The 14,253-nt window shown below is 43.7% G+C and overlaps 1 protein-coding gene across 4 annotated transcripts in view; it reads right to left on the minus strand.

Annotated features, from left to right (window-relative positions):
* Nucleotides 1–9,201, minus strand: part of ntng2b (netrin g2b) — a 72,373-nt gene extending 63,172 nt beyond the window's left edge. Inside the window, exons 1-2 of one of the 4 annotated variants that reach the window (XM_085164892.1) lie at nt 8,349–9,201; nt 6,168–6,926 (exon numbers count right to left, since the gene is read on the minus strand). In XM_085164892.1, coding sequence (XP_085021018.1) covers nt 6,168–6,386 — 219 coding nt within the window. In that variant the 5' untranslated portion in view covers nt 6,387–6,926; nt 8,349–9,201. Of the gene's footprint in view, nt 1–6,167; nt 6,927–8,251 lie in introns of all 4 variants that reach the window. The other 3 variants (XM_085164891.1, XM_085164893.1, XM_085164894.1) reach the window with 3 other exon arrangements.
* Between the last annotated feature and the right edge of the window lie 5,052 nt (nt 9,202–14,253).

Consider the following 14,253-nt stretch of genomic DNA (forward strand, 5'->3'; position numbering starts at 1 on the left):
TTGTAAGAAAAAGATAATATTGTACTTGTACTTGTATGCTTTGTTAGGAACTGATAATTAATCCATTAAAAATGCATTGTATTGTAGATGATGGGGCAACAAACTACAGAGGCTGATATAGACAACGCAGTTCTGTCTAATTGTGTTTTATGTCTGTGGCTAGAGACCAGCCACATATGTATTATGCCAAAAAGTGGAGGAAAATTTTAATTACACATTAAAATTAGACACGCGACCCCACTATTTCTGGACAGATGACAACGCGCCAACTAAACAACAACAGTTAGAAGCTAACATTACGCCAGCTAACGTTAGGCTTGAGTGTCCTAAGAATCACATTTTCACTCCGATGCACAGTTTGAATAATTTCTCATCTCTTATGAGAATTTGTTCTCTAAGTGTCTGAGTCCAACAAAGTTTCATTAGCGCAGCAAAAACAGCACCGCTTACCAGCATAAAATTCAAGACATCCTCACCACTCACCTCAATATCAACGTCATTGGAGAGTATTGGACTGCTTTCACAGTTTTACAGCCTCTTCCAGGGTAAATAGACATGGATGTTTTCACCCACAATATTGACAAGTTTGTGAGGTAAACAGCCTGACAGCGTAGCCAGAAAGCAAAAAACTCAGATCAAGTCTGAACTTACTTTGCTATCTCGGTTCAACAGATGAAAAGCAGCCAGAGTTTTCGAGAAGACTTGGGGGTAAAAACTGAAAATATAGCAAAGTATTTAATTGACACATATCCGTTTTTAAAATATAATGTTTAGAAAAATTGTTTTTTTACACAAACAGTAATATAGTGACTGTATCTGTTATGGGATGGAATCAAAATTGAATGTTTTTTATCTCACTTGCTTGCCTAAAACATGTTTGTCCTACAGCAGCCACCGTAGCTAGGATGATACACTTGAATTGAAATCTACTGACAACTGGTGGTGGGATTTTACAAACTGCACCTTTAAGTCCTTTAAACTGACTTTTATACCTAATTTAAAGTTGGCTTATCCCTCCTTCTTCTTGTGCACATCTGCACTGCTTCCTTGTTGCTATATTTAAATCACTTCCTGGAACTCGTTGCTGTTGTTGATGTTATGTTTTTTTAAAAATTCATGGGGTCGTTCTTTGTGAAGTCAACCCCGAGAGTCAGACTGTCAAGACTAATGCAGGCATCTGACAGAGAACATTAGGCAGAAGCGACCTGAACTGCATGTGCCATCCTTCCATCAAATCTTTTAGGCAGCAGTAACATAAAGTTTGCTTACCACCAGTCCTATGTCCTGTGACTTTAAGGACAACCTTTTTGACACACTGGAGTGATCTAAAAATAGAAAACAGTGAACTGTTACCCAAGAAGACTGCCTTGAAGGGAACATCAGCCAGATTTAAGTAAAGTAGGTTTTTTTAATCTTTTTGAGCAGAACTGTGCATCTTTTTCTTCTGCACACTTTTTGAACTGAGGAGCTGCGCTAAGAGAAATAAATGTCAAACTCTGGTAATTGTAAGCCTGGGCGTCCTCATACTTTCAATCTTTGTTTTTGAAAACACTTTAGTCACTAGTCAAAGGAGCTTGCAAAGAAAAGCATCTGGACTTCTTTAAGTTACTTGAAGACGTTTCACCTCTCATCCGAGAGGCTTCTTCAGTTCTAAGGTCAAATGGTGGAGAGTCCCAGATATAAACCTAGTGGGAGTGTCCCCCCACAGAGGGACAAAAGGACCCCCTGATGATCCTCTAATCGCCTGAGCCAAGGTGTGGAACTGGGTGTGGGTCCCAATCAGCCAGAGTTTCAGGTGAGTTCATTGTGAAACCTGGCCCCACCTTATCATGCGAATTCCTGAGGTCAGATGGCCCAGGATGTGAGTGGGCGTTAAGGCGTCTGGGAAGGGATCTCAAAACTGGATTATAGATGGCAGAGAGTTGGTGTCGTAAACCACCGCCTCTGTTCAAAGATGGTCGCTCACAGTGGACATAGATGGCTTTGCGTTAGTGTAAGAAAATGTGGATTGTAGTGAGAGCCGGGGGGCCAAAAACTCTTCAAATCAAAGGAAATCATACCAAGTACTTGTCAATAGACTGTTCCAGGGGATATCTGTATTTTCTCTGTCTGTTCTGATAGATTCTGATGCACTGTGTTTGGACAGCTGCAGGGTGCTGCATCCTTGCCCTTGTTTGAATTTTCTAACCCAGACTTTTAAAGGATCCTCCTTACACTGTTGCCACTCAATCTCTTGTACACTGGACGGATACATGAAAGCTTCTTGCATTCGTAGTAGTATCCCCACTCAACACATCCCTCAGTACTAAGCATAACTCCTCTCCACACATCCTGATAGGTTAAACAAGGTGTTTTGCTAAGTTCACCTCAGACTGTCTAAGCCCTGCAGCCAATCCCTCTTAGTTTCACCTCAGTCAGGGATAAATCTCACTTATAACTATCCTCCCGTTCTGCCAACACATCTAAACACTCTCTGATCACTTTCAACTGTGTCCTAATGGGGGAAGCAAGCCATGCCATTACATCACCGCACCCTCCCCCTCCTGCCTTGTTTGTATAGTCACACTCTGTCATTCTCTTTAGCTGTCCGCACCCTTCTCTCTCTCTTTTCCCTTCGATAATTATGCCCCTGCGCTGTCAAAGCTGCTCATGCTGTGCCCAAATTCACCTCCATGGGTGTATTATTAGGACAGTGGCCACCTGAGCTATCTTTCACCCCAGGGAGGCTGACTGATGATGGCCCACTGCTGGATGTGGGTGGCCCTTTTGCGCAGCCTTGAAGTCCCGCTGCTGGGCAGGGCAAGCCAGCCGGGCCTGGCATGGCTACACTGGGCAGGGAGTATGAAGTATGGCCATAGGCCCAGTCTGGGATGCACTGATCCACGCTACCAGCTGCCATCTTCCTCCCCTTCCTGCATGCTCCCTTTCCGCTGCTGCGCGGCTTCTCTCTCTTGTCATGTCTATTTTTAGAGCTGGCAGATTTCTACCTTCTAAAATGGGCAAATGTGTTTTGAAACAGGAAGGTGTGTGTGCGTCTGTGCGTGCATGTTTTTTGTGTGTGTCTTTCTTAGACATACTAGTGTGCACTGTTGGCCAACTCGTGCACGTTTCATGCAGCCCTGCTGGTTCCCGTTAACGTCACCGCGGCACTGTACATTCCAGTATACATGCACGCTACCCATTTGCATTCAGCTGCTCTCTGTTCTCCGCCCCGAGGGAGAGCGTTGATTGAAGGTTTTGGTTCAAAACCGAGAGACAAAATAACAAACAACAGTACGGTGAGACCTCTTTGAATGCTACATTGTTTTTTAATATATATATATCAACACCGTGTGCATTTAGTGTTGAATTAATCTTTCTGCTTAGCTAAGCTTGGATCATTATTACTTCTTCCTCATTATTACCTATCCACCAGTACACCGTGCTGCCTCAAATCTCCTTAGACCATCGCCCCTCGACTGCAAGCTACAACTCCATAGCAGCTGCCGTACAGAGAAGCTACAAAGAGACTACTGAAGCTCCTAACACAGCACTAGTGACAGTAGCATCTTTGTCAAAGTGCTTGGAAGCCCGTCATGTTGAAAGAAGCCAACATGCTGGCCTGTTTGGCGAAGGAGAAAGGATGCTGCATTCCCAGGGAACAAGAGAGATAAATAGAGTAGAAAAAAATGCATCCCTGTGGAGATGGAGGGAGCAAAAAAAAAAAAAAAAACTACTGTAAACCAATGTGAGCGGGAGGGGGTGGACGGAGCTACAGCATGCCTCCACATCAAAACCCCAAACGTAAATTCTCCCCCAGTTTTTGTTCTTTTACTACGACTGCTACGCGCTGTAGCAGTCGTAGAGTGAGAGAAGTGGATGGGGGGAAATTATTTTACATCTTCCGCAGTATGTCTGTAGTCTTATTAAGAGTGAGGAGCTCTGCGCTTTGGGTGATGCTTTTTCTTTTTTTTTCCCAGAGTGCCCTGACTTTCTCTTGACTTGTGGGACTGCTGAATGAGTGAATGTAAATGTACACCAATTAGATAAGAAACTGGCTTTTCTGTAAAGCTGCCAAATCTGGAAGGGTGGGAGGGGAAAAAGAGGAAGAGGAAGAGGGGGAAGAAAAATATAGCACTTGCTTGAAAATAAATGATCTGTATCCTAATATCACTCGACCAATACCTGTTTGGCATGTGCAGCAGAAAGAAGCACAATATGATATCCCAATATAATATGGTGCTGTTCCTGGATTATTAAAATTAAGGTTCAACATTGCAAGCGACCAATCACATTGTTGTGATGTCATAGTTTTGTGACGTGGCAACACCATCACACCAGACCCTAACCCCTTAACTAAAGCCCTGTAAGCCTAACCCTAACCACGATCGCATCCTGACCTCGGTGCTCAGTGATTCTGTAGCGAAAATGAACAGATTTCATGGGTCATTACAAATCAGAATGAGGACTTAAAGTGATGACAAGAATGTAGTCACGGTACAGAATTAAACCCGCTGTTCTGACATCCCTTGCTTCTTAAGTAAACTTTTATCAGACAGCTTCCCCGCTCACTAAATCCCCATCTAATTCACTTAGAGGGGAGAGCTGCTTCTAAATCCCCCCACAACCACCAACGACCTGAGAAAAACAAGAACTTTCTGCTCTAAAGACCCGATCCGATGTGAAACTGCTGACTAAGGCCAGACTCCTTCCTGTCCCGCCCTCCATTCCTCTTTCTCTTTCTGTCTCATCTACCAAGCAACACCACTCTGGATCCCCGAGAACGAGAGACGCTGGCCAGTCCTTGTAAGGAAGCCCATTAAGGCGTCCATCAATATTTCATCATTGCTCACTCAGAAACATAGTTATAGAAGTTTCCAGGCTGAGGCCATTAGGGGGCAGACGTCAATACGTTATGGCAGCGAGCAGTTCTCCTGACTTCTCTCTTTCCCCCCGCCACACTCTTTCCACTAGCTATGTCCATCTCCCCTCTCAGGATAGGTCACATGAGAGGCTTCTCTCAAGACAACAGTGGTTTCCGCTGTTAAACAAATCATTAACCATTAGGTATCCGAAAACCACAGTATCCTCTGCTGCTCCTGTCAAATGACCCCTCCACCCCCCAAATGCCAGCCTATGTGAGATGAAGGGAGGCAGACAAGAGTGGAGGGCTGTTTGCAAAATCGGTCTTAACAACTAACAAGTCTCCAGTCACTCAGAATATAAACACCTAATTAACAGCATGACATGATTTTATAATGTGTTGTCGGCCGACCAACGCTCTGCGGAGACACTTGTTGTGAGATTGACTCAGGGCTGTTGAGACGGGTCTGGCACCCCCGGTACTGGCCCTGCCAGTGAGTGGACACTCAGCGACAGCAGGGCTGATCATCAAGAGGGTGAACTTGTCTCACACACGCACTCAATACACACACACACACACACACACACACACACACACACACACACACACACACACACACACACACACACACACACACACACACACATATACGTGCTGTGAGTCAAATCATGAGTCAAACCTCAGATATAAAACTTTCCACGGAAGAGGCGGGAGGAAGCTTAATTTCATTCGTACGATTTTATAACCCTTATTTCTAATTATTACACCTACATTAGTTGGGAGTAGCCTCCAGGCTTAAGTGTGTTAAATACTGCTGTAGCAGACATTTTAACGAGTTTTCCTGCAGCTCACCCTTTAGTGTCCTTGGAACTAAAAGGTCCCAGTGTATGCATTTTAGCACAGGAAATGCGAGCCCCTCTAGAAGCCCTAAATTAAACCGGACACCGGGCTGGCAAGTCCATACTAATGTAAACAACACCTTTAGGTCAGTCCCCAGTCATTGCACTTGTGTCATTCCTTTCGGGTCCCTGTGGCTTTTACAGTGTGAATCCTGCTCTGACCTTAGTTAGAAACGCCTGTCATTACTCTTTTACGCTTCAGCCCTGTGAGCTTGTGATTTCCAAACTAATAGTTTCAACTTTTATTTCAACACTTCTAGGTGCATTTCATTCAAGACCAAAGCTACTGTGCATGTGGCCCATGTGTTCCTGGTCACTTTTTTTTTTTTTTTTTTTTTACCACTTTCAAGCATTATTATTACCTACATTTTAAAGACACTAATAAAAGTGAAACATATATGATACAAGCCCTGACATGGACTCACCAGAGTGCAGAACCTCTCCGGTGGCCTTCCACATGTGATCCCAGGCGGATCCACCTTGATCCGCATAAAGTCTTTCATGGATCTAGGTTTTGGCTGGCAGGCGTAATGCTCCCACACCGAGCCCTCGTCCGTGCTCACCAGGGATTTGCACAGTTCGTACTGGCCCAGAGTGGAGGCCAAGCAGCGCAGCAGCAGCAGCAACACAGCCTGAAGGAGCATGGCAGGCTGGGGGGGTATTTGGAGAGGGGTCCGGCACAGGGTGAGGGGGGCACGGAGCTCAGAGGACAGGTTACGAGCATGGAGCGATAATCATAGGGAACGAGTGCACATCCCTACCACCATACTGCTGTGTTTGGAATGGAGAGGTCAGGGTAAATTGACACCACCTGCCTCCAGGTTTATTAATTCCCCAAAACGAAACACTGAATCCGCAGCTTTCTCTCAGCGTTTCTCGTCAGTTATTGACAGCCCCAAAGAGGAAAGGAAAACAGGACACTTCACTGTTTTGATGGCTGATTTCCTGAGGAAGATGGGCAGTGGGCGTGGGGGTGGATAATGTTACGGAGAGGAGTCTCGGCATGCACTCTAACCATAGTGTTGCAGGGAGTTGGGTGGGAGATGTTTGCGCGGATCCATATCTCACAGAGCGGTGTCCTTCAGGGAAACGGCGCAGCTAGTTGGAGAGGATGGAGGAGAAGTTGATGCGTCTCCAGATGTATCCATTGGACATTTCAGATTTGTTGAGCTCTTCCGATTGTCCTGGAGGTGAAATGGGGGGGGGGGGGGGGGGGGGACAGAAATAATAGGTTAATAGCTGTGTCCGCAATTTTTCGCATTCTTAATTTCACTGCAAATAAATATATACACGTGGCATTTGACAGGACTATGCTCGATAAAACTTAAGTGCCCGTCTTCGAAATGTCATTTTTATAGTAACGTTGAGCTTTTAATTCGCGGTGTCAGATTAAAAATGCAACAAATCCCACTGATTTACTCTGAAAAGCATCACAACTGCCCCCAAACTATGAAAACATGTAAGTGAATATATGCCACGAACAGTTAGTTACAAGGAGTTTGTTTTACATACAGCACGAATATCTGAGTGTTAAAATAAAAGAAAGAATAGAAAAAAACCGCCACACCGCGTGGATAACCTTATGCGTAAAAACACGTGCTGCTGCCGGGGGTGCCGCCTGTGCGTGTGTGTTTTTGTATGTGTGTAAGAGTTGTTTTTTCTTCAATACCGGCGACAGAGAGTGGACTATACAGATGGTAATAACTGCACTGCAAGAAATATCCGTCGGCAAGAGGTATTTAATAGCCCAATATAATCTGTTTACTTTATGACCCGGCAAATGGTGCAAAAAATAAAGAGTGACTTATCCACAGTCTAGTTCAAGAAGGTTCCTCAGCGTAGTGCCATTTCATTTATACTTCATCAACCTCGGGCCTATCCAAAATTCAGCTTTGCTTCAGCACATCAGTAACTGGTGTGATAATAAAGTTCCGGAGAAACAAACTGATAATTGAGTTATTCGCTAATATAAATAAATAAACTAATATTATTTGTATTAATTATGTTTCCATTTTTGGCCGAGTAAATGAGTAAATGATGATGATTATGATTTCCCCCCATTTTTGCAGCGTGGACTCACTGATTATAATCCGCCCGTCATCCCACACCAAAGGAAGTCTGGTGCTTAAACAGCCTATCCCATGCACACCCGGTGACTTACTTCACTTGTCAAGTGAAGTCGCCAAAGCTGTTTCCCGGCCCGGCATTGGCAGTCTCGCAGGGGTGTGTCAGTTTCTACAGTAGTGCATCCTTCCGTGGAGCATCACTCCAATTTTACATATATATGTATGTGTGCGGGCTATAATGCACGCTCAAGAATGAATGCATCAGCGCGTTTGTCTAAAGCAGAATGAATTAAGCAGCCAGTCCCCTCCGAACATCCTGAAGTGCTCCGGATATTGTGGAGGCTACAACTCATCAGCAGCTCTCCGGTGCTTGTCTGACTTCTCAGAGCTTTCGCAACAAACGCATCCCGCTGTGAAATGCTTTAATCAGATAAAACACTTACTTCTGACATGCATCTGTCGGGCAGGTCAGCACTTTGCTCGGAGTGCGTGCACGTCCAACCCCCCCTGTTTGGCCAAAAAAAAAAAAATCCCCTTTACCGTCCAGTGTACTCGTCCCCCGCCGCGGTCCTCACTGTACTCCCGTTATCAGCCGGCTCGCTGTTTGTTTGGTTTCTTTTTCTGTTTTATTTATTTTTTCCTTTTTTTGCCGTCCGACGGATACTTTTTGATCACAGCGTAGATGGCTGCGCACGGTAGATCGGTGTCCTAGATCTGGAAACGGCTGCGAAAACAGGACTGAAATCCAGCGTCAAGGAGTATCAAAAGTATAAAATATTGAGTTTGTGAAAAAAAGGCTTGTGCCCGCCCTTCTTCCCCTCCTCTCCACTTCCTTTTCCCACTTTTACAAAGCTCGGGTTTACCCGGGATGCTCAAGGGCAGAAAGAAAGAGAGGAGGAAAAAAAAGGCTTTATGGAAAATATCTCCCTCCCTCCTCTCTCTCTCTCCCTCTCTCTCCCTCGGTTAATGCCTGGGCTAAATCCTTTTACCATCACTTTCAATCACTATCTGAGCTTTTATCTGCTCCAGCCCTGCTGCCTGAACCGGGGCGGTGCAACTTCTCCTATCCGATCCGCTCCAGCTCCAAACTGTTCCCCGTCAGCTCTGATCAGCACTCCGCTCGGCTTTAAAGGAGCAGCCGGATAGAGAGGTGGGGGTCCCGGTGGTACCGTAGCCTTTACCTCCGTCCAGATTTGTGAAGATAACGTCATCTATTCTTCTGCCCGCGCTGTTTATCAGTTTATTCAAAAGAATCTCCCCCTTCCCTTCACAAATAGGTATTCCCGCAGTACTCCTGACGGGACTTGTAGTGCCGGAGGACGTTGTGACCCTATCCCACTTTGTTGAATTATTTATCATTATTCCTGAACCGCAAAATCGCCTTAAATTTACTTGTGAGGTTCAGTAACAGCAATTTTAATTTTAATTTTTTGCAAAGATATTAGGATGACTTTTGCATGTGTCTGCAGTAACTGCAGCATGTGGTGCCTGTGTGCACTGCATCGAAGTAGGCTGCTTTGATAAACGTGAGGTACATGTAGTTAGTTTCCTTACACTGCTCCGCGTGTGTGTGTGCGCGCGCAGTGATGTGTAGCGCTTTAGTCCTGTCCACGGTCCTACTGTGAAACAGACTCTTTAACTTTTCAAGCAGTGAATGTTTTTTTTTGACTCAAGGTTGTGTGACTTTCACCTGATGTATGCTGTTAGACTTGAAGCATTATCAATGATAAGGAATAATTTGAGTTATTCCAGGTGTCCCCAACCTCAAAGGGTCACTATAGTTAATCAACAGTATAGAAAAACCCCACATCAGTACAGAAACAAAACGAATCCAGTTCTCATAATCATAAGTTATAACTGTGCACCCACTTACACAGCATGCCATCCATTAAAGGAGCAATGTGTGTTTTTTCTTCAAAGCAGTTTAAAACATTTGAAAGTTGACTAAAAAAAAAAACATCATCAGAATGTGAAAAACAACTATGGCGCTACACTAATTATCAAAAGTATTTCCTTGTTTTTTCTAAACACCAAGTCTTTGTGGCTTTTAAACCCCAAAACACGCTGCGCCAAAACTGGTCCACCCCAAGGATGGACCCCAACACAAACAGAGTAACATAGTGTACGCTGTGCCAGGAGGATTGCCAGGATTTATACATCGGGGAAACCAAACAACCTCTGGCGAAGCGGATGGCACAACACAGAAGAGCTACCTCGTCAGGCCAGGACTCTGCAGTCTATTTACACCTACAGGCCAGTGGACACTCTTTCAATGATGAGGATGTAACATCCTGGACAGGGAGGAACGCTGGTTTGAGCGCGGAGTCAAGGAGGCCATTTACATTAAAAAGGGAAAGACCATCTCTGAATCGAGGAGGGGCTGGTTTCAGTCATTATGCAAATGTACTGTTTATAAGATTGGGGAAACCTGCAGTCAGCTGAGACTGAAGAAGTCACTTGGATGAGTGATGAAACGTTTCTCCCACAAAACGCTACATCCAGATGAACAGAATCAACTTTCTGGAGATTTACTTTCCTGGATGATTGAGAATGCATCAAGACATCATCACAAAGGCGTTTTGTCGGGTTGTGGTCAGGACTTTTTTTTGTCGTTGACCAAATTTTGAGTGAGCTTCTCTTATTAAAAACTTGTTATTCCTAGGTTACAAAATCTGTCATCTTCAGGGTTAGACATAAACAACTTGCTTATCAGTGAAAACGATAATCAGCTTCTCCTGCTAGCGCTGATTTCCAAGCTCAGAATGTTTATATCTTGGCAAGATGTGAAAGTTCAAGAGTGGTCACACCCAGCATCAGTAGTTTATTTATTTTTTATTCAAGTGGGTTTACAGGTCAGAAACACTCTGACCGTGGATAGCAGAAGTGCAACCAAAAGCCTCTGACTTTAAGAAAGTTAAAACTGGACTGAGAGATTAGGCCAAAAAATGTCAAGAGCAGTGAAACTTGGGGAGCTGGTGTGTAACAGAGGCAAATACTGCGATGTGACATATTCAAATCTCAAACAGAGACACTGCTGTTGGGACAGGTTTGCTGTGGTGCCATTTTTAGCTCGCGTAGCATTTCTCAATATTTTACACAGCACAGCAGTGCCAATCTTAGCAAAACAGAACCCTCCACTAAGGTGATTTAGTGACCTTTTTTTGGTCTTATTCCACTCAGTGTTGTTTCATAGATCGGGATGTACCTCATAATTCATTCTAACATATGCAAACGGTTTATTTGGCATAAGCCTAAAGGTCAGTGCACCTGGAAACCACAAATATCAACGTGATATCATGATATAATGTGTCAGATCCACACATTTTAAACTTCTTGTGTGATGCATTGGAGGTAATGTCTTGATGCATGCTCAATCATGACTGCAGGTTTCCCCAATCTTATAAACAGTACATTTGCATAATGACTGAAACCAGCCCACTGAAGGAACAATGGGCTGGGAGGTCAGTTCCTTAATCTTAATTATGCAAATTCTCATGACCATTGATCAACAACCACTGATCAATGGCCATGAGTACCATTCACAGAGAGTTGGGGAATGGCTGCAATCACAGCATTGTAAGATGGTGACAGATGTACCCTTAGGCCCCCTCCTCGATTCAGAGATGGTCTTTCCCTTTTCACATAAATGGCCTCCTTGACTCCGCGCTCAAACCAGCGTTCCTCCCTGTCCAGGATGTGTACATCCTCATCATTGAAAGAGTGTCCACTGGCCTGTAGGTATAAATAGACTGCAGAGTCCTGGCCTGACGAGGTATCGTTTCTGTGTTGTGCCATCCGCTTCACCAAAGGTTGTTTGGTTTCCCCGATGTATAAATCCTGGCCAACTTTTGGCGCAGCACGCTTTGGGGTTTAAAAGCCACAGAGACTTGGTGTTTAGAAAAAATGTATCTCAAATGCTCCGATACTCCTGACACATACGGGATCACTACAGGTTTTCGCTTAGGCAGCGGTTGTCCTTCTCTCCTGGATCGGCTGGAGCTTTCTTTTGGTGCCTTCCCAGCTTTGACAAAAGTCCAGCCAGGATGACCACATTTACTCAGGGCCTTCTTGATGTGCTGTTCTTCTGCCTCCCTGGCTGCTGTGTCAGTGGGGATGGTGTTCGCTCTGTGTTGTAGCGTCCTGATGACACCCAGTTATGCAAATGTACTGTTTATAAGATTGGGGAAACCTGGAGTCAGCTGAGACTGAAGAAGTCACTTGGATGAGTGACGAAACATTTCTCCCACAAAACGTTACGTCCAGATGAACAGAATCAACTTTTGGAGCCATACAATAATCACTTGTTATAGTACTCAGGTTACTTCTTTGTTTTTGTTAATTGTGCACTTTGTTATGATTAACATTACCATTGTTTAGAAACTATACTTAAAAACTATACTTAAAAATCTTACTGTGATGCTTCTGAAGCAAATACAACTGTCAGGCAAGCAGCAACCTCCAGGGCTGCAAAATGAGAGCCAACCCAGAAGTGCCAAAAACTTTAGTTCCTCTAGTGGACACTTGGGGCTAGCTCCATGATAAAATGCCCAACCTTATAGCATTAAAAGCTTGTTTACTAGATACTAAAATGTTCTTGGCCTTAATGGATAAGTCCCCAACCTTCATGACAACTCGTCAGGGGGTAAGAAGTTGTCATGCTCCAGTATTCTTTCACCTGAATGCCGGATTTTGGGAATAGCAGAAATCCGCTTATTGGAGCAACCAGTATATTTTATTTTTGGTGTCTTTTCAAGCATTTTAATGGACGTTTCTGACAAATATCATGGCTTGCTTTACACAAAAGTTTGTGCATATAGTTTTGGTGGATGAAATTCTAATGATTTTATTAGTCTGTTTACTTGTGCAGATGCAGCTTGCTAACAGAGCTTGCTAGCCTCCAAAAAACAATAATGTCTGACTGAAAAAAGGCAACACTGTGACAGCCAGAACACTAAACTAAACACTACATTGAACCTTGAAAATGCAGGTACCTAAGTCAACGGGCTATGTCACGGTGGCTAAAAATCTGCCTTCTTTTATGTCAGTGCACTTATGTAGCTCAGTTTTAGGGGTGGGTTTTGATAATCGATTTATCGATTAAAATCGATTCTGGCTTGGATAACGTGATATCATTCATTAAAACCCTCAATCGAAATGCCAGAATCTCAGTTTCGACAACCACTAAACAGCTAAAACAGTAAATGAGAGCAGTTACACGGATTCTGCACAAAGAAGTAAACACCGCTGACGGATCAGAATCAGTGAGATGTCACCTTTCTCACCTCCCCGGCATGGACACGGTCGGGGCTGAGAGCTGACAGCTCGCTGATTCTGATGTTTCGGCGGGTCCGCACTTTGTGTTCACGCCCTTTTTGCGCTGATTCTAAAGCTGTTAGTTTGATCTCTCTCCAAACAATACTGACTGAACCAGCAGCAAAAGAAGATCCAAACTATGCTTCACATAAACATCGTCATGAATTCCCTCTGACTTTTGCTGTTTTGCTTCCACCATGATAAAAATCACACTCCATGCGCAGCTCTCTCTCTCTCTCTCTCTCTCTCTCTCTCTCTCTCTCTGTACTTCAAGAACAGTTTCCCGTCTAAAAATCTGTTTTCTGCATTATTCGCTTGCTTGTTACGCACAAGTCTACCGTTGTTTACAGCGCTGTGGGCCGATGTTTTTTTTCCTTTTACTTACTTCCGAAAAGAAAACTTAATTTCTGCTGTTCAATGGGCTTCTGAACAAATTGAAACTTTTTAAAATTATGCAAAATGCAAAACGCTTAGCCGTGTCTCTAATAAAACCGCTGTAACTTCAGAGGTAATGTTCATATGTTGATTAATGGTTTTCTTTCGTTTTTGATCTACTGCAGAATATTTTTTATAAAATCCCAGGCCAGAAAAATCACCTTCATGTTTTTATGTGATTTATCTTCAGCTACTTTGACACAAAGGCATCTGCTGTGATGCTCACACCTTTGATAAAGTCTTGCGAGTGTCAGCTTCCTTTTTATAGATACAAAAATATGTACTGATCTGAATTATAATATTTCTGACTGTCTGAGGCAAAATTTCCCAGATTCAAATCGAATCAAATTAAATCGAATTGAATTGAACCGTGTATCGAATCGATTCGGGACCTTGTGAATCGGAATCAAATCGATTCAAGAAATCAGTGATGATACCCAGACCTACTCAGTTTGGGGAGACGGCAGAATAAATAGCCTTTATGTCACGGAAGGATTAGCATCATTTTGATTTTGTGGATGTAAAGAACAACAACAATAACAGTGAAATGTAACTGGTGCCAACTACTGGTGGTCCATCCCGTGCAAAATAATCATTTTAACTGATGAGCAAAAAAAAAAAAAATTTTAAGTGTCCTTTTTTGCCTTTTCCCCCGCAGTTGTTATGCAAAAAGGTAACTGTGATTAACCTAAGTTGT

This window comes from Neolamprologus multifasciatus, chromosome 7 (assembly GCF_963576455.1).
Source record: "Neolamprologus multifasciatus chromosome 7, fNeoMul1.2, whole genome shotgun sequence".
Taxonomy (NCBI): Eukaryota; Metazoa; Chordata; class Actinopteri; order Cichliformes; family Cichlidae; genus Neolamprologus; species Neolamprologus multifasciatus.